Consider the following 18,653-nt stretch of genomic DNA (forward strand, 5'->3'; position numbering starts at 1 on the left):
AAGATGAGCAAAACTTAACCAGCAATTATGAAAAACTTTACAAACTTTCAACATTTATACAAAAATTAACAAACCATATTGTTCGCCAAAAAGTGTTACCAACAGAGCATTTAGAAACAGCCTTAAGATTTCACATCTCCTATGAATACTCAATAAACCATATTGTTCGCCAAAAAGCGTTATCAACAGAGCATTTAGAAACAGCCTTAAGATTTCACATCTCCCTATGAATGCTCAATAAACCATATTGTTCGCCAAAAAGCGTTACCAACAGAGCATTTAGAATCAGCCTTAAGATTTCACATCTCCCTATAAATACTCAGCTTGAAGTAAAGATAAACAAAAATGCTTAATTGCGATTACAGAAAAAAACTTACCAAAAAATTTTCTCTATCACATAACATATGCATCTGTTCCATATGGTATTATCATTTCAGTACTTGCATCAAACATGTATTCAGGCACTGTCTCACTGCATGGACATCCAAAATCATAGCGATATCCGATATCTTGTACATATCTTTGTTGTGGTGGGTAGTAATAAGAAGGATCTGGCTGCTGATGAAGAATTTGCCTTAACTGACGTATGTAGTCAATTGCGGATCGCAGAGTTTCCACCTAAAACAAATAATTGCTGAGCTATAAAATGTCGGTTAAGTAATATTTACTTAAAAGCAAGTAGTGTACGTATGTAGAAAAATAATGAAACATGTAAGGAATTGGGGGAAAAACTGTGATGGTCTATGTTTTATGAGAAATCGGAGCTTTTATTCCGAATTACCCTCATACTTTTAATGCTTCATTAACACGTTGAATGTCATGGGGGTCACCGGAACTGAGTTTGTTCGTACTGTTATATACTGTTTGGCCAGACGGGCAAGCCATGTAAAATTAGCGTGGCATTCAACGTGTTAAATTTCATTTAACATCGGCATCGATTTATTCTCTTCGCTATAGCAGAACGTGGCAAACGTATGCAATACATTTTCAGAAAATTAGCGTTTATAGAACCGATTTGTTTGAATTAAAGTTTCGTTTGTAAAGTAATGGCGTAGAATACTGAAATAGCTGTTTGTGACGATTTGAGATATCGGGTTGAGGTCGTAAATGTTAAAAGCTTTTATTAGTAATAACGCAGTTTGTGGAAATCGTTTTCACAGTGAAAGGGGTTGAAAAATATCTCATGGTAGAGAAAGAATCATTGAACTAAAGAAGTAAAAGGAGTCAAGAAAGCTTATGATCAATAGCTAATTGTTAAGGGTGATATCTTGAGAAACAATGGCCAGAGAATCTATCGTATGACACATTTAGAAAACTTAGAATTAGAAATATACTCAAATGAGGGCAGAAAGTTTAATTTCTGAACAAAACAAGTTTTCGAATTATAAATATCAGCGAGAATTTACCACGCAGCAGAAGCTGTTACCTACTATAACATTACAATATTTTACAAATTTTAAAAAGTTACAAAAAATAATAAAAAATGGATTTCTAAATAAAATAAAAGTTTTGTTTTATTTCCAATGTATTATCTCTATTAAAACTGCATTAAATTCATACAATTCATTATTTTGATGACAACTTTAATAATTATTTTAAAAGAATGTTTTGAAATTCCGATTCTAAAAAGTGATCAGTACTATGTGCTTATGTAATAAAAGTTTAAACGTAGGCTTACAAATAAATAATTTTGTTTTAATTTTTTTCTTCTTTATTTAATAAAAACTGCATAAAATTAACAAAAGTTGAAATTTATTTTTTAACAAAATGAAATTTATTTTTTAACAAATTATTAACAAAATGAGGCCAACAACAAAACAATTAGCTACACTTCTGTGAATTAGTGAAGACTACTGTAAACGATGTTATATAGCTTTTGATGTTGTATGTGATGTAATAAATGATGTTACTAAAATCAACTGAACTAATTTCTAATTTAGTATTTTGTTGTGTAAAAAATTCTGAAGGACGAAGCAATGATGTATGATAGAAATCGTTACAGCATTAATTAACCTAAATGATACACTGCGCCGATATTTTATTAGGAAAAACCTTTGTGCTTTTCGAAGATGGAAAATCCACACGAAAGTCGATAAATTGCGTTTATAATTAGAAATTTTTTAATTAAAAAGTATTTATAAATCATAAAAATAATTATTGCTTAAGCGTGTTTATGTACTTAGCAATAATTATTTCAATGGAATGGATGTTTCAGCAATACAAGACACTAAAGTTCCTTTATAGCAGGGTTTCTTAAACTTTTAGGTGGGGGACCCCATAAGCATTGCGCAAATCCGACACACGAGTGAGGGAAACAGTAGCAACTTCAATACCATAACCATGGTCTTTTAAGTGTGTTTGAACATGAGAGACTTTTTCATCTTCATCACCTTTTCGTATTAATATGTGTTCTGCTTGTTTTTTCGTAGTAGGTATAAATTTACCAAAACCAGCATCTGTCTTAGGTCATTAACTTCAATTTTTAATTTTATGGCATAGAACAGCGTGAAAACGTTAAATAGTAACAAACTTAGAATTATAATAAAGTAAAAAAAAAAATTCTTTTACATGGGTAAATTCTTTAAGGTGTTATCTTATCTACATCGAATTTCAGATACATTGTATAACAATATTTGATAATTGCAAGATGATTATGATATATAGCAGAAATATCAAAATTGCTAAAATTTTTGCTGTAATTTTTGAAAGTCAGCTGCAGATTTCGCGATCCCAATCGAGATCTCGACTCACACTTGAAGAAACTCTGATTTATTGGACACTAAAAGTTAGTCTAAAAAAAAGAATTTTGTATTTTTTTTATTTTTAATTTTATGAACTTTTACTTAATTGTTTTAATTTTATGAACTTTTACTTAATTTTTTTAATTTTATGAACTTTTTACTTGTGTGACGGAATGACATTTTGGCAACCAAGCTTTCGGCATGCCGCTTAGAACTGGTAGTTTCTGTGAATTTTGCAACTATTATTTTCCTGAACTATTTTTTACTTTTAGTATAATGTGTAAGCAATGTAAATTGTGAATTTGGAAAATTAACCTCAGGTTGGCTAGCAGTTATTAACATCTATTTGCTGTGACGGAATGACCGTGACGGAATGACAAAAAGTTTAGTGGAAGAAAGTCTTCATTTAAAAAATGTTTTATTAATATGTAAATGATAAACAGAATGTAACAGATAAACAGAATTAATATTTACGTAAGAATCAGTTAAAATTTCAACAATTTGAAAATTAGGTTGTCTCAGAAGAGGTTTTATATCTAACTTGCCAATGTCACATCTTATCTTCGTTCTCAGGAAATTTATGCATAAATCAATTTTTGTCCCATGTTCTTTAAATACTTTAACATCTAAATCGTCTTTGTTTATCAAAGTAATTTGCGCTGCATATAAATGTGCCTTCTTTTTTTTCGCAGTATGGGACAATGATTAAAGAGCCGACCGCATACTCCTCAATCATATTTTCCATTTCCTCTTCAAAACAGTGGCTTTTCAAATCATACACTTGGTTTTGGTTAAAATTAGAAAGCATTCCAATTTTGATGATTCGCTTCTCAACTACATGAGCATCTAGTGCAGGTCTCTTGTTCCTGGCAATGCTAATGTAGCAAGTGTCTAGCTGAAGTCATTCTCTTTTGCCCTCTCTTAAATAGAATAGCTGGACAAAAACAAAACTTCAACGATTTGTTGCTTCGACTTTATGAAATCATAAAATTCTTTTACATATTATGTGCCGTTTTACAGCAGCCAACATCTTGTTTGGCCTTTTAGAACAACATCACAATTACATGGTATTTATAGGTGCATGTGCTGTGAGGTATTAATGAAATACACTTAACAAAAATGAGAATAAGAACAAAAATGAGATAAGACACACTTTACATCAATATATGCTTCTTTATGAAAAGCCTCTTTTAAGGCCATAAGTATATATTGCATCTGCACTCTTCGTTACTCTGTCAGAGTTTGTATTATGACTGAATCCTTCATACTTGGGGGCTTGTAACTAACATCATCTTGACAGTAAAATTTTTTTAACCAAATTAAACAGCTCATCAACATTACTTTTCTCACTTAGTTTCTTTTGAGTTCGATGTTAAATACTTCTCACATAAAGACTGAATTAATTTTTTTACCTCTATTGGTGATTTTGGAAGTGAGTGTACAATTTTTTTTATGGTGAGTGTACAATTTTTTTTATGGCTTTACCAAGACTCTGCAGGAATTTGTATAGGGAATTTAAATTATTTGTATGTGAAGAGATTGGTAGAATTTGATTTTTTCTTTGTTTACACAATCTCTGCACAACAGCGTTTGCACTTCTGAGTTTTTTAAGTCCAACTTTTGTCGCGGAAGCTTTCTTCTCTGCCTTTCTTTCTCTGTTTTTTTTTCTTCATCATATAATGGGGATCTTGGTCTTTTTCAACATTTTATCTGTCTTTCAACAGCTGTTTTAGCCATTAGGTTAATTGAAAAAAAAAAATTCCCTAGTTTTTGACTAAGCTTCTCAAGGACTCGTTTTGCATTCCATCGCCGAAGATGTGTCATTCCGTTACGCTAACTATTGGAAGTTAATAATCAAATGCATAGAATTTTACAATTTCTAATTGATTCTTATGCCACATCTGCTTTATATTCCAAAATATACACATTTCCATTCAAAAAAGCAGTTGCTATTTAAAAAAATATACTAAAACATGTGACGGAATGACACAAAAAAGTTACTTTTATTTAATATATTAAACTTAAAATGACTTAAAGGCTATGTTTTAAATGTTTAAATTTTGTATTATATGCATATTTTTATCAAAATATTGCAAAAGAAAGATACATTTCTTTTATTTTATAAGTATTTTTCAAGAAAACAATTTGAGCACAAATGTGAAGAATTCACTTGTCAGCCATGTGATTACTTTAGAATGCTGCCAGATTCAAAAAACTTAAAATTATTAAAAATTAAACAGCAATATGTAGACTTAAGCTATTTTTGAACATATTTTTAAAATTAAAATAAGCAATTCATAAAAAAAAATTTCGCTTAAAAGTTGACACTTTCGTGGAATTGCCCTTCTTTAAAAAATTATTTGAATCTTTTATTACTTATGTCAACGATTCTTTCTTGCTATATTCTAATATAAAAAATACCTTTAAATCACAAGTTGAACTATATTTAGTTAAAATAGGTAATTGGTTTTCATCAAATAATTTAGTTTTAAATTTAAACAGGGCCAAATACATTTATTTCAGCTAAAGGAATACAAATTTTAATTTCAAGTCTAAATTTCATTCGCCTGAATGCTATGCATATTTAAACTATTCTTTACAACCTATTAAATATTTTGGTTTGTATATTGATTGCAATTTAAAATAGAAAAATCACGTCAATTAAATTTCTAAAAAACTCTTTTTTGTTCTTTATAAGTTTTATTACTTAAAAGGGAAAATTTCTATTGATTTTTTTATAACTCTTTATTCTGTTATTAACTATGATATTAAAGCTTGGGGGAGTGACTATACATACAATTAATTTGCGGTAATCTCTGTATAAACTCATTGTCTAAAGACTTTAAGTTGCACTATAAATACTAGCACACCTAATTATAAATCCATAAATTTATCATAAATCTGCTACAAATCCTTTTTCCGATTCATTTTATATCTTTTCCAAAATAAATACTTTGTAAATTAAAGAGAAAAAATGTTTCAGATAGACGCCCTACTACGATTGTTGAGCTATATAAAGAAATTTACCGAAAACATTTTCTTTATTTAGCTCTGAAATTATGATAATTTGCCATTGGAAATGCAGTCAATAAACAATTATCATAATTTTAAGCAAGTTTTGTTTAGGTTTTTATTAAAAATTGACGATATTGATTTTTATTTCCATAGCTAGAAGCGAAATACTTTTTTCAGTTCCAGTATGGCAGAGTTTGAATTTTCTAGTATAATGTTTTGATTTTCATATTAATACTATTTTTTTATAATTTAGTTAGTAATTTCATTAGTTTTAAATCATTTATTGTATCAAATTTTCTCTTGTGCATAAAATTTTTAATTTTAAATTTTAACTTGACATATAATTTTTTTTTGTTTTTAGTTATGTATTATTTATACTAATTTTCGAAAATGTTAATTTCAAATTAATATAAAATGTCACTAGTACTGGCTTTGTAACCTCTTAGTGGCCAATGTAAATCTAGGTTTTGTATAAAATTACGATATTTAAATAAAATTTGTTTCGTTTATTAGAAATTAACGGAAGCAAAACTTGGTTCAATTATTAAGTGAAAATAGAGGTTGCTTTGCTATGAACATTTCAGGGTTAGGATGCACTTACTTTTTATTTTATATTATAACCGTCGTTGAACAGCCGACTCAATTTCATGGGTTTACGACTACAAGGATGCACTTAATTGACAGAAATGGAAGTACAGATTAAAAATACATATTAGAGAAGTAGAAGAAAGCCCATCTGCATGAAACCATATCAAACGGATGTCGCTGAAAAAGCAGCTATTAAATAAATTGCGGATGAACGGAAAGAAAATGGAATTGTGTCGGAAGCAAGATAGTCATACTAGTGGAGAAAAAGACAGGCGAGAACAAACTAGTGGCGAATCAACCAATTTTGGCTCTTCATAATCCTGAAATGAAAACTGAAGTTTGCACCGATGCATGTGCAGATGGTATAGTTTGCATGTTGCATCAGCTCGGAAACGATAACAAATGACATTTAGTTTACTGTGAGAGTAAGAAGACTACAGAGACGGGAAAAAATATCAATCGAGTAAGCTGGAGTTTACGGCAATTGTATGGACACTACAACGACTTATTTGTTAGGTATCGGTTTTACAGTAGAAAGCGACTGCCAAGCTTTAATTTATATGAATGCTAAGAAATCCAATAACCCTCAGATTGCACGTTGGTGTCTCCTCATTCAAGAATTTGATTTAGAAATTCGTCAAAGGCCAGGTACTAAATTATCTTATATCAATGCAATCTGTAAAGCTAGAGATATGCTAGGTTTCTTAATAGAAAATAAGTTAGAGGTTTATTTAAACTAGAGTGTTGAAGATCAAGTACTCATACAGCCTGCAGATGATTTGTTGAAGGAAATAATTATAATTCTCAAGAAGGATGTAGGAAGCAGGACCAAAGAAGAAAAGCAAACGATACAGAATTATGGTATGAAAGAAAACAGAGCGTTTCGTGTCACTAATAAAGGGGCAAACAAGACTTTTATTAGCCATAGCGAAAATTATGAGAAAAAACAGGGTTGTAAAGATATACAACCTTATGGGACACTTGGCTGTGGACAAGACTGCGACTAAAATCAAAGAGCTGTATTGTTTTCTTGCTATTAAGAGTTATGCACGTCGCCATGTATCGATGTGCTTCGAATGTTTAGTCAATAAAGTTCCAGGTGCGAAGTGACAAGGATTTGTAAGTCAGTATCCCGTCAAAGACGCATCACCCAAGAATGTTTTCAAATCAGTGAAGAATTTTGTTGGAAATTTGGGATAACAGGATCTCTTGATATCAGAAAGAGGTTCTTGTTTCACTTCACGTGATTTTCAGAGGTTTTGCAATGAAAATGGCATCTTGCGCACGTTGAATTCTACATCTCATCCCCAAGCAAATAGAACTGTTGAGAGAACAAATAGAACCATAACTATATTGTCCACTATTGTAACGTCGATCGAGAAAAAAACGATCAAAAGGATTGGGACATCAAGATTTAAAAAAAAGTAAACCATTCTCACAACAGCCAGTTGTGGGCAAGGAGGTCGAGGAGGATAAGGCTCCATACTTTAAATATGACCAACGACATGATTGTGGCAATATGGTTAGAACTGAGCACAGGCCGCCTTTACTTTCCAGACAAGCTCTTACCCATCGATCTGAAGCTAGGTGGACTTCCAGCAGCCCAGTTCTTCACAGTGACAGCCAAAAGCCTTAACCACTGAGCAATCGCTGCTCAAGATTAAGGAAGTAAATACGGAACAGTAAGATTAAGGAAATTAAAAGAAACTTCAGTACTCTTAGAAAACACTTTTTGAAATTCTTCATAGATATGTACCAAAATTTAAGGATGGAATTGTGAGGTTATTTACGGATGCAGAAGGTGATGTATGGAATGACCCAGGAAAGCTACAACTCGAAGGGAAAAAAAGGGGAAAGAGAAAATTAAAGTATATTACGACAAAAAGAAATCTGACACACTATCATTTGACAAGGGAGAAATCGATGTAGATAGAAGACAATCAGGAGTTACAGGAAAGTCGTCGAAAATATAACCACGGTATCAAGGGCTTATGGTAGTGACAGAAAAAAGTGATATAAATAGAATCTCCTAATATGTGATCAGCAATGGGCGTTTCATTGCCACAACAGCTCATGTAAGTGAACTAAAAAAGAGAAGATGGAATGAAGATAATGATAATTTCATTCAAGTTTGTGATGAATCCCAAAAGCAACCATTCAAACGAACTGTGTGTACTACTGCGTTATAGTGATTTCATAAACTGATAGAGCCTTACATTATCATTATTTCATAATTAATTTTAATGTATTTTAATTTTAGTTCAATTGAGGTCAATTGAAATGTCCAGGATATTTGTAAGTTAGAAATGACTACAGCGTTTTTCTTTTTTTTATGTAAAATTTTTTAGAACGACTATACGAAGTGTTCGGAAATGTAGCAAGTTACGAGTACGCTTATACTATCAGTAAATATTTGTTTTTGTTATCAATAAATGAGTTATTCATGTTAAATTAGCAACATAAAAAGCTAACACTATTAACTGTAAGTTTTACTGGAATGAGCATGTTCAATCAACAGTTCAAAGAGCTATTGGCGCTTTCCATTCGTTCAGACCAAGCGACGACATTATTTTTTTGATTATTTAAAAGTTTTATGCAAAGATGACTTCGCAATTAACGTTAGTAATTATATATAGAAAATCATTAGATATAAGCTTACCAGCTTTCTTTTAAAGCTAAAATAATGGTAGCAAAATTTTTAAAAGAACGTTTAAAAACTCACCTCTTTACCTACCTTTCTTATTATTTTAAAAATCTCAGAGAAAGATTTTTGTTCTTAGAATATTAAATTGAAAAGGTAAATTAGAAAATTCTCAAAGACACGTATAGAAATTAAAGTACTAGTATTTTAGTTTTAGGATGACAATGGTCAGCTTATTAGATAACAATAATTAGAAATTGACAATTATATCGGTTGGTAACACTTATTCCAAACCAGAATAAATAATTTAGAATATCGTTAATCGTGGAGACAGGTAATCGGAAAACTCCTGAAACTCATCTTATTTTAGGGAAACATCGATTTGACAAATATTTCGGTTTCAAATGCTTATTCTATATGTAAGTGAATATTTTAAAATGTTATTAAGTTAATCCTAAACACAGATAATTGAGAAGAGACCCTTGAAAGAACATTTTATCCTACTTTAAATAAATAATGAAGTGATTTTAGTTCTTATGATCAACATATAAAAGTTTTCATTTTTAAAAATTCTTTTTTAATTTTGTTAAGAAACTTTTAATATACCTTGCTAAGTCTCTTTCCAGGGCGTCCATTTGTCGGAATGTATTGTCTAAGCTTTGCAAAACCCATATTAACAAGACGAACTCGTTTCCTTTCCCGCTCGTTCCGTCTGGCTACCGGCCCGTGTGTCACTCGTTCTTCGCCGCACCATGGATTGGTCATCGGCTGCTGATTATAGGAAGGATTTTGAGGACTGAAGTCTTGATGAGAGAACATCTCCATCACCTGATTAGCTCTTTATATTTCATCTATCGGAAGAACATATTATACATATTAAAAAAATAAATTAAGAAAAAGAAACTGAAGGACAGAAGTCAATAAAATAATATATTCTATTTGTTTGGGAGAGCGTTTTTGGTGATGTCTCATGTATATTACTGTGTATTGTGCTGTATTTAGTGAAAATTCCAGAAGTTTGTGAAGCACTTTTCTGGAAACAATACTATAGAACAGATTTTAAAAAACTGTGAAAATGTCTCCTTTGAAGAAGGTGTGGCTTAATACTATTAGGTCGATAGTTAGGGGTTTCAATTCAGAAAAAAACTGCAGGCAAAGTTTTTTGTTTTAACTGCTCTGGTAATTTTAATATGAAAATCTTAAGTTTTCTCGCTCAGAGTATGTGAGCGTTGGCTCCTGGGTCCAAAAACGTGACCTAAAATAGGGTTTTCTTGTTTATTTATAAATTTTTTTTCAAGATAACTCGCAAACATCGCTCTATGTTGAAAAATGTAAGTACAAAAGTTGTAAATTGGTGAATTTCGCATAAAACGAGTGTCATTATAACAAATAGTTTCAGATATGCTTACTTTGGCCTTAAGGCATGTTGACCCAAATTTTTAACTTTTTATACTAATTTCCCAGAAATAACACTGAAATGAAATGATAAAACATTTTCGCAATACCTTTTTTTAGAATAACGGCTATTTCCCTAATGTGTTATTAACCTTTTTTTTTTTTATAATAAGTTATGCCCCAAATTTAACTATCTTCTGTTTCCCCGCAGACTATTCCGAGATAAATTTGGATCGAAAAACTAGATCTGAAGAGATGTTTTCGCGGATTAACAAAAATTTCTAGGAAAAAAAACGAATTTTATCTTGGATTATATACATAAGTTGAAAATTGCATAATTCGGCTGCATTAGGTACTGTAAAATTTGTACTAATTGCATTGCTGCCAACCCGGAAGTTTAGCTTTACTCATTGTTTAAATTAGTTGCTAAATAATATGCAAGCTACAAAATTTGTTTAAAATTTCATCAGCACCCTTCTTTTATATGCGTCCATTAAATGGACACATTCATTATATAAAATTTCTCTTCAAGGGACACAACAGCATTATCAATTATATTTAATTTGTATGGAAATTCTATGATCTCTTTTTGTAAATTCCTCGTCTTCAAGGGGGCATTTTCGAATTAAAATTTACCTATTGAAATAATTATAAAAGCGTGTGTTATTACCAATCATTCTAGCAGTTTCTTATATCTCTTTTAAGTATTGCATGGTTTGTCAAAATGACTACCATATACATTAATTGAGTACTATATATATTACTTGAATACTATTTACTATTAAATGAATCTATTTACTATTTTATCTTGAATACTATTTACTATTTACTATTAATTGATGAGTACAAAAAGTACTATTAATTATAAAACATAATTATTATATTTTTGTACACACATCTCACGTTATAATATATTATTTTATATGTAATTAATAAATAAGTTGTGTCCACATTCTTGATATTTAATCCATCTTCGACTTCGTGCCAAATGTTATAATTAAGGATACAGTTATGTATCCTTTTCTGTTATAATTAACGTATATGATTAAGGTCTTCCTATCGAGCTTTCACTATGTAATTTAGCATAACCCGACTGGTAAATTTATTATTTAAAATTAAAAATAATTTTCTTTCACTAGCAATCTGTCGTCACCTTATTTTCCTAAGAAATTACGCTATTCAATGTAGTAGAGTAATACATGGGTTATAAAAGTTATAACAAGGACATCAGAATTGTCATCTTTTAAAAAGTAGAGCTGGAAAAAATTTTTACGCCATTAAGAAAATTTTTTAAGGAAAATTTTTTTAAAATTAAAATTTAAAAAAAAATAATTTAAAAAAAAACACGTCACGTTTCTTGACCTAGGCTTACCTCGACATAGGGGGAGAATGAGTTGATATTTTATTAGTGAAAAAAAGAAAATATCAACGAAACAGCTTTATTAACACTATTATTGTTTGACCATTTTTTTTTTACTTTGTTTCAGCATTAATTTCGGCAAAAGTGAAATCTCCTTAAATAGGTGAAAATTCAGGTCAACTTTCACATTAGGTTAAGTTTGTTTGAAACAATACACATTGGTATTTATTTTATGCGAAATTTACCAATATACAACTTCTGTCTTTACTTTTTTTTTCAACACAGAGTAATGTTTGTGAGATATTTAAAAAAAAAAAAAAAACGAAAAATCACCTTATTTTAAGTCATGTTTTTTTTCTTCTCGAGGTGAAAAACTTAGCTAATTCATATTGAGATATTCCCAAAGCGGTTAAGAAAAACTTCTGCCATGTCAGCAATTTTTTTCTGAATTGGGTTTTTTTTTCCTAACAACTTTATCTAACTATTAACCCCACTACGTTTCTTAACTATCACCCCAAGCTCTTTAATTCATTCATTAGAAGATGTAATTTATTTTCATCGCACTAGAGATGCGCAATGGGCTTTTGAAGACGGTCTATTTAAGTATCCCTGAGGATGATACAAACACTTGCCACCAAAATTTCGATCCTCTGCAAAGGGGATGGATCCGCTGCTTTGGTAGCCAGACGACCTGCACGCGAAGTCGAGCACTTTACTGTAGAGCAGTTTAAGGAGGACCAATACCGCACACCCTCGCAGGCAGATCAAAGTGTTCACCCAGCCTCACACTGACCGCAGCCAGTGATGCTTGACTTCGGTGATCTGCTGGGTCTTAACGATAAGTCCTTTGCGGGATTATTCATTAGAAGAAGGCGCTGCGAGAAAATAGGAGGGTTGGTTCTCTTTGTTCACAAAGGTTATTATTATTTTTTTCTTCTTTTCTTTGACATATCTCTAATTAGAAATTCACTAAAATTTTATGTTTCAATCTGCATAAGATACTTTCAAAATGTGTTAGACAATATTCTAAGAAATGCTTTCCTCATTTTCTTTGTTATTTACAATTTTATTTTAGGGTTAGTAAGGACATACGCATTGACCAAATATAAATTTAATAATAATAGTTTTAATTCAAAATAATAGTTTTACTACTGTGTTTCGTCATGCACTTACTATTCAAATCCAATTGCACTAAGAAAAATAAAACTTACAATTTTTCACGAAAGAATGCAATTGATCATATAATTGTAAGACACATCGGCCAAATCTTCCGGATGATTTTATTTCTGTATTTAATGTGGTAGCAAAATTTTTTATTTTACAATTATCCAATATTTATTATTTTAACAAATTCGATTTTAAATAATTTTGGCAACCCTTACATTTAATTAGTTTAAGAATACATACAGAGATGCCAACTGCTCCGGACAAGCCAAAATAATTAAAAAAAAAACGGTAAATTATTACACAGTAAATTTTGCAAATATTTGACTATTTTTGCTTGCTTTTTAAAAGGTTTAGTATGACATAAGTGCTATGAAGTGGTGAATAATATAAGCCTACGAATTATTTAAAAATAGTGGTGGATAAAAATCTACTAAATTAAATTTATTAAACCAAGAATCTCAATTGATAAACTACCACTTTAAAATATATATTTGCTGTCCGGAGCAAGTTGGCATCTCTGTACATATAGGAGGTTTACTTGTTATTTTTTATGACGGTAAGTGTTGACTAAGTTTAAATTAAGTATCAGTAATGTCATTTGAGATGGCACTACTACTATAAAATTCTTTTAAACAGCGTATAAGTTGTCTGGTATTAAGAGGTTTAGGGCAATATAATAGGTCACATTTTAAATTATTTTCTCACTGATAAAGATTTTTAAATTCAAGATTAGATACAGACAAAAGGATTGCAACTGGAATTCTAAAATTTGCCATTCCAATACTCTTTGTGAGTTCTTTAGATAATTACAATAAATAAATAAACTTATTAACCAATGTAATTCAAATTAACACATTTGTATCAAACTCTTGATTAAATTAAATAATGATTTTCACTGCATGTCTGAAATATGACATGTATAGGGTGACAATTACTATGTGAAAAATTAAATATTCAAATAACTGTGATATGGCGTTCTACCCATAGGTATGATATTGCGGAAACAAATGGAGAAATTTTGCGAAGCTGGCTGTAGTGTTGAGGCTTTAATGTTTTCTATTACGACCGATGAGCCGTGGTGGCTCCGGGAATAGATCACTCGCCTGCCTATGAGGGGACCCGGGCTCTAATCCCACCAATAGCTGGTCGAAACGAATTCCGCACCCAGCTCGCACCGACTACAGTGCAGACTTAAAATATTCTCAGTGATAAACGGATTGTGCTTTAAAATTCCCTAGACATCGGGATAACCGTGGGGAGTTTCTCTCTCCGTGTAACGAAAATGAAGGATGGTTCTATCAAAAAAACCTCCACTCAAACACATTTCTCACAGTACTTGATCCAGGAGTTCTCTTGTATTCTGGATTGGGTTCAAAATCACAAAGCTACGGTGTTGAACATTGATAGTCGTAAACTAAAAATTGGATCAGCTGTTCAACGATGGTTATAAAATGAAGATATTAAGACCGATATACACTCATAAACTTGGTATTTCAGTATTTTCACCAAAAGATGACCAAAAACGTGAGTTCAATTGAAAAAAATAACATACATTTCATTTAACCGCTAAATTTTAATTGAATCTGTTACCAATGCTTCAAACATAATAAAGTTTTTTTTTTCATTATGTCAATAACTATTACATGTATGCAATTAAACCTTCTTTATTATAAGCAGAAAAGTGAATTTTTTAATTTTACAGTGGTTGTCATAATTGAGTTAACACTTCGATTACCTATTTGTATGTTCAAAACGAAATTTTGAGCTTAGAAGATTGATTTAGTTTTAAATTAAAAATGTTAATTAAAAAAATGTGTTCCAGTGAAGTGTTGCAGCTATATTACTAAATTTTCATATTTTACTTTAAAAGTGGAAATAAAACTGTAAAACAAATCATAGATAATAGTTCTGTTAAGACCAAAGATTCATGTGAAGAATAAATTACACAAAAATCAATTATAATTTTTTTTTTATTTAACTGAAATAGATTATATTTTAACAAACGTCTAACTTCTCGGGAGTCAATATTATGCAAAATTTCATAATGTACCTTTTGCAACAAGGGAAAATTTTATGTAATTAAAAAAGCAAAAAGAATGTTTAAATTTCTTAAAAGTTTCTATGGTGTCGATCTTAAAATTTATTAGGTAGAGAACCCTTTCAATTAAACAAAGTGATTAGAACAATTTTTAGCTTTCAACAAATTTCAGCTGTGAATTTCTTCTCATTTGCACTTTAGAACAATTTTTCTTTTTAACTTTTTTTCCTCTCTCTCTTTTTTTAAATCAATGTTGTTTGTTGTTAAATCTTTTTTTCATGTTGATATCAAATTTATGCGTTTTTAACCAATGAAACAAGTTAAGATTAGATAAAGTTATTATATATCAAGTTTTTAAGTTATTATATATCAAACATAAGCGATTTTAAGTATTTTTTTCTTTGAGAAACTTGGAAAAAAACACTCTTTAATTTAAGTCTGCTATTTTTTAAACGATTTTTCTTTAACGATTCCAAAGTCATAGTTTTCCAAAATCTTTTGATTTACAATGTACATTTTTCCAACGCCCCTTAATCCATTTCACAAGGTTAAAAAAAAAATTTAATGCCCTTTAAGAAGAAAAAGTTTTTCTTCAGAGCAGTTTGAATTTTTAAATTTATTAGCATTACAAAATCGTACAAATCGAGTTTTTTTAAAAATAAACAGACAAGAAAAAGAAAAAAAAATTAATTAAAAATTCCGCTCGAATACGAAGAGGAAAAAAATACTTTAACACAAGAATTTTAGCTGTGTCAATTGAATATTTGCAAATTAAATTAATGTTAAATATCTATTTGAATAGGCGGATTCGTATTTATACAAGTACAATTGGTATTCTTGCAATTGACCTTTAAAAAATTATTTTAATTTCAAGCATTTATCCCAATGGAACAATTTTTCTCGTATAGTTAATAGCTGTATATTTGTTGCTAATAAGTCTAAAAATGCATGATTTTCAAATGTTAAAGTAGCATGCAAATGTTGAATTGTGTGAGTAATTGAGTGTGAAGTTTCTAAAATAAAATGGCCACCGGTTGGAAATAAATGTTTTCAGTAACCAACAGACTTCGACTGAAAACGTATGCGCAATTTTGCCGCAATAATAATAGGCATGGGACTTATAAAAGACTAAAAAAAAATCCATTGTCTAAGGATAGATGGTTCTCCTCAGGTTAACATAAAAGAAGTTCAAGTTCATTTGTGTTTTAAGAGGATCTTACTAACATTGTCATACTGCTTCCGGAAAGAGCTGGCGAAAATTACCTACCGATGATAGGCGGATCATGAGTTAAGAGTCTCTTGTCGACGCACTGCTTCAGGGAGATTTTCAGCTCCAGTTTGTGTTTTTTGGTTAGGTTTATGTCAAGTGTTATAAAGCTTCAAATCCGATTTGTGTTTATGCAGCAGACAAAATAAAAGGTAATCAAAATCGCAACTTGAGCTGGATTCAAAAGAAGTAAAAATAAAGTGATTCAAAAGAAGTGAAATACTTCCGGAAGTTGATGAGCTTAGTAAGCAGGAGGCAGTTATTGTTTTAATCTTTTATCACTTAAAATTGGTTTGATACACCAAATTTCATTGTACAGCGTTATTATTAGTTCTAGTCCAAAATTTAATCAAATAACAATTAATAAAAACTATAAGATGAAAAAAGAGGTAGCAAGTTAAGAATAATGTCAATATAGTTAACAGTCTCTCGTTTCATCTTATTATATATTAGCTCTAAAAAGTTATTCGGGAGTTGAGTTCGATATTTTCTCACAACACTTATTTTTGGCTTTAAATTTTTAAAAAAAAAGCTGAATACAAGTGATAAAATTTGGTCACTACATTTATTTTTTTGCTGTTGTAATAAACAACAGAAAAGTAGCTTCTCACTTTCAGGGACAATAAACCATTCAATTTAAATGTAATTATTCACTAACTATGATGCATTTAAAAACATTGTTTGGAATTAACAACTAACTTATCTAACATTGGAGAAGCAGCTTATCACTGTCAGAAAAAATAATCCTTTCAGTTCATCCTGTTCTTAATTATTACATAATGAATTCTTAATTATATGTTTATTTAATTTGGATCAAATGTTTATTGCTTTTAATGCTATGCGAATGTTTATGGATACAAAATAAAACAGGATAAATTGAGTCGATTTTTGCAATTTATAATTTTAAGTCATATTGTAAAACAATGATAATTCACTAAAAAGAAGTGGTAAATATATTATTAATGCAATTTATCAATTCTTTCAATTCAAACTGTCACACCGGAGTTCATATTTTTAACTCATACTATTGAGGTAACTGCTTACACGTATCATTATTTTACAATAAGATCTTCATTTCATTATGTTCCTTTAAGATTCTGTATACTTTATTTATATATTCCCAGCTATTTTAATTGTTTTGTTAATTCTATACAAAAAAAAAATTTAATTTTTTTCAAAAATTTATATCATGTAAATAAATGTGAGGTGTTTTTAAAGTTGTGCAAAATTAGAAGCTGCTTATATAGCTTGTAATTTTCATTAACAGTAATATTTTGTATTATTGTTGCGCTTTAAGATTTAAAATAATGCATATTTAATTTCATTACTTGATAGGAATTTTGCCTGTATCGCACAAAATAATGTTTTAAATTTTTTTCTTCTAATAACTGAGAGGCAGTAAAAAATAAAGTAAAAATTTTTTTACGCTAAAAATTAATGATAACAAATCATGTGATTGTTTGCAGCAAAGGTTAAATTTATATAACTTTAGTTATATAAATATTGGGCGCATTTATATTTTCATAGGCTATAAAGAATAGAATATGTTGGAAATTGTATGCTAAGTTAAATTTTATTATTCAAATAGTATTTTGCCAGATTTTTGTATTATTTTCATTTTAAATACGAAAAAGCGGCTCAATTGCTAAAATGATGTAACAATTATTTTTAAACAACACAGGGTAACGTGCTAATATGTTAATAATTTATACAATACAAATTATCTAAATATGTGACATTTTAAATTAATATAAAATTATGAATTATTTATTTAACTCATATATTTCATTAAATTTAATATCTTGATAAATATAAGCTGATTAGATAAATAAGCTAATTTTATTTTATTGCTTGATAAGCAGTTAGCCTTACTCTAAATATGACTATAAATTTTAATTTTAAGAACGGAAAAACATCTTGTATGAATTGAAAAATTTTAAATTTTATTACAACATAAGATAACATGCTAAATTAATGATAACATATCAAGTGTTCGTTCGTACTAAAAATAACCAACTTCAAACTTTTACTCGTCCGTAATGAGGAAATAGATTAATACAACAGGTGGTAAAATTCCAGTAAAGAAAGGATTGTTTACTTACCTCTTTCTTCACAGGTATTGGACAGGTATTAGTAAGAGAGGCCCCGGATCCCTAGACTAAACACGCCCACCCTCACCAGGAAGTGTTTAGTTCGGGCCAATCACATGGTTCGTCGTGACGCCCCAATTAACACCACTTTCCCTCAGATTGGAATGACGTCATAGGCCCTCCGGAAACATATGAAATACCAACAAGTTTTCAAATAATTGCTACGTGATCAAACTCGCATTAAATTTCAACAACAAGTTACAAGGTGTCTGTAATAAAAATAAAATAAATTGCATGCGTTCATAATATCCCATTGGATTTAAGAAAAACAGTTTCATGCTGATAATTAGA

General features: G+C 29.9%; 1 protein-coding gene across 2 annotated transcripts in view; it reads right to left on the reverse strand.

Moving 5' to 3' along the window:
* LOC139426762 (achaete-scute homolog 5-like) overlaps positions 1–18,409 on the reverse strand; it is a 30,505-nt gene extending 12,096 nt beyond the window's left edge. The window contains exons 1-3 of one of the 2 annotated variants that reach the window (XM_071186654.1): positions 18,315–18,409; positions 9,592–9,836; positions 378–618 (exon numbers count right to left, since the gene is read on the reverse strand). In XM_071186654.1, coding sequence (XP_071042755.1) covers positions 394–618; positions 9,592–9,810 — 444 coding nt within the window. In that variant the 5' untranslated portion in view covers positions 9,811–9,836; positions 18,315–18,409 and the 3' untranslated portion in view covers positions 378–393. Of the gene's footprint in view, positions 1–377; positions 619–9,591; positions 9,837–18,215 lie in introns of both variants that reach the window. The other variant, XM_071186653.1, reaches the window with a different exon arrangement.
* Between the last annotated feature and the right edge of the window lie 244 nt (positions 18,410–18,653).

This window comes from Parasteatoda tepidariorum, chromosome 10 (assembly GCF_043381705.1).
Source record: "Parasteatoda tepidariorum isolate YZ-2023 chromosome 10, CAS_Ptep_4.0, whole genome shotgun sequence".
Lineage (NCBI taxonomy): Eukaryota > Metazoa > Arthropoda > Arachnida > Araneae > Theridiidae > Parasteatoda > Parasteatoda tepidariorum.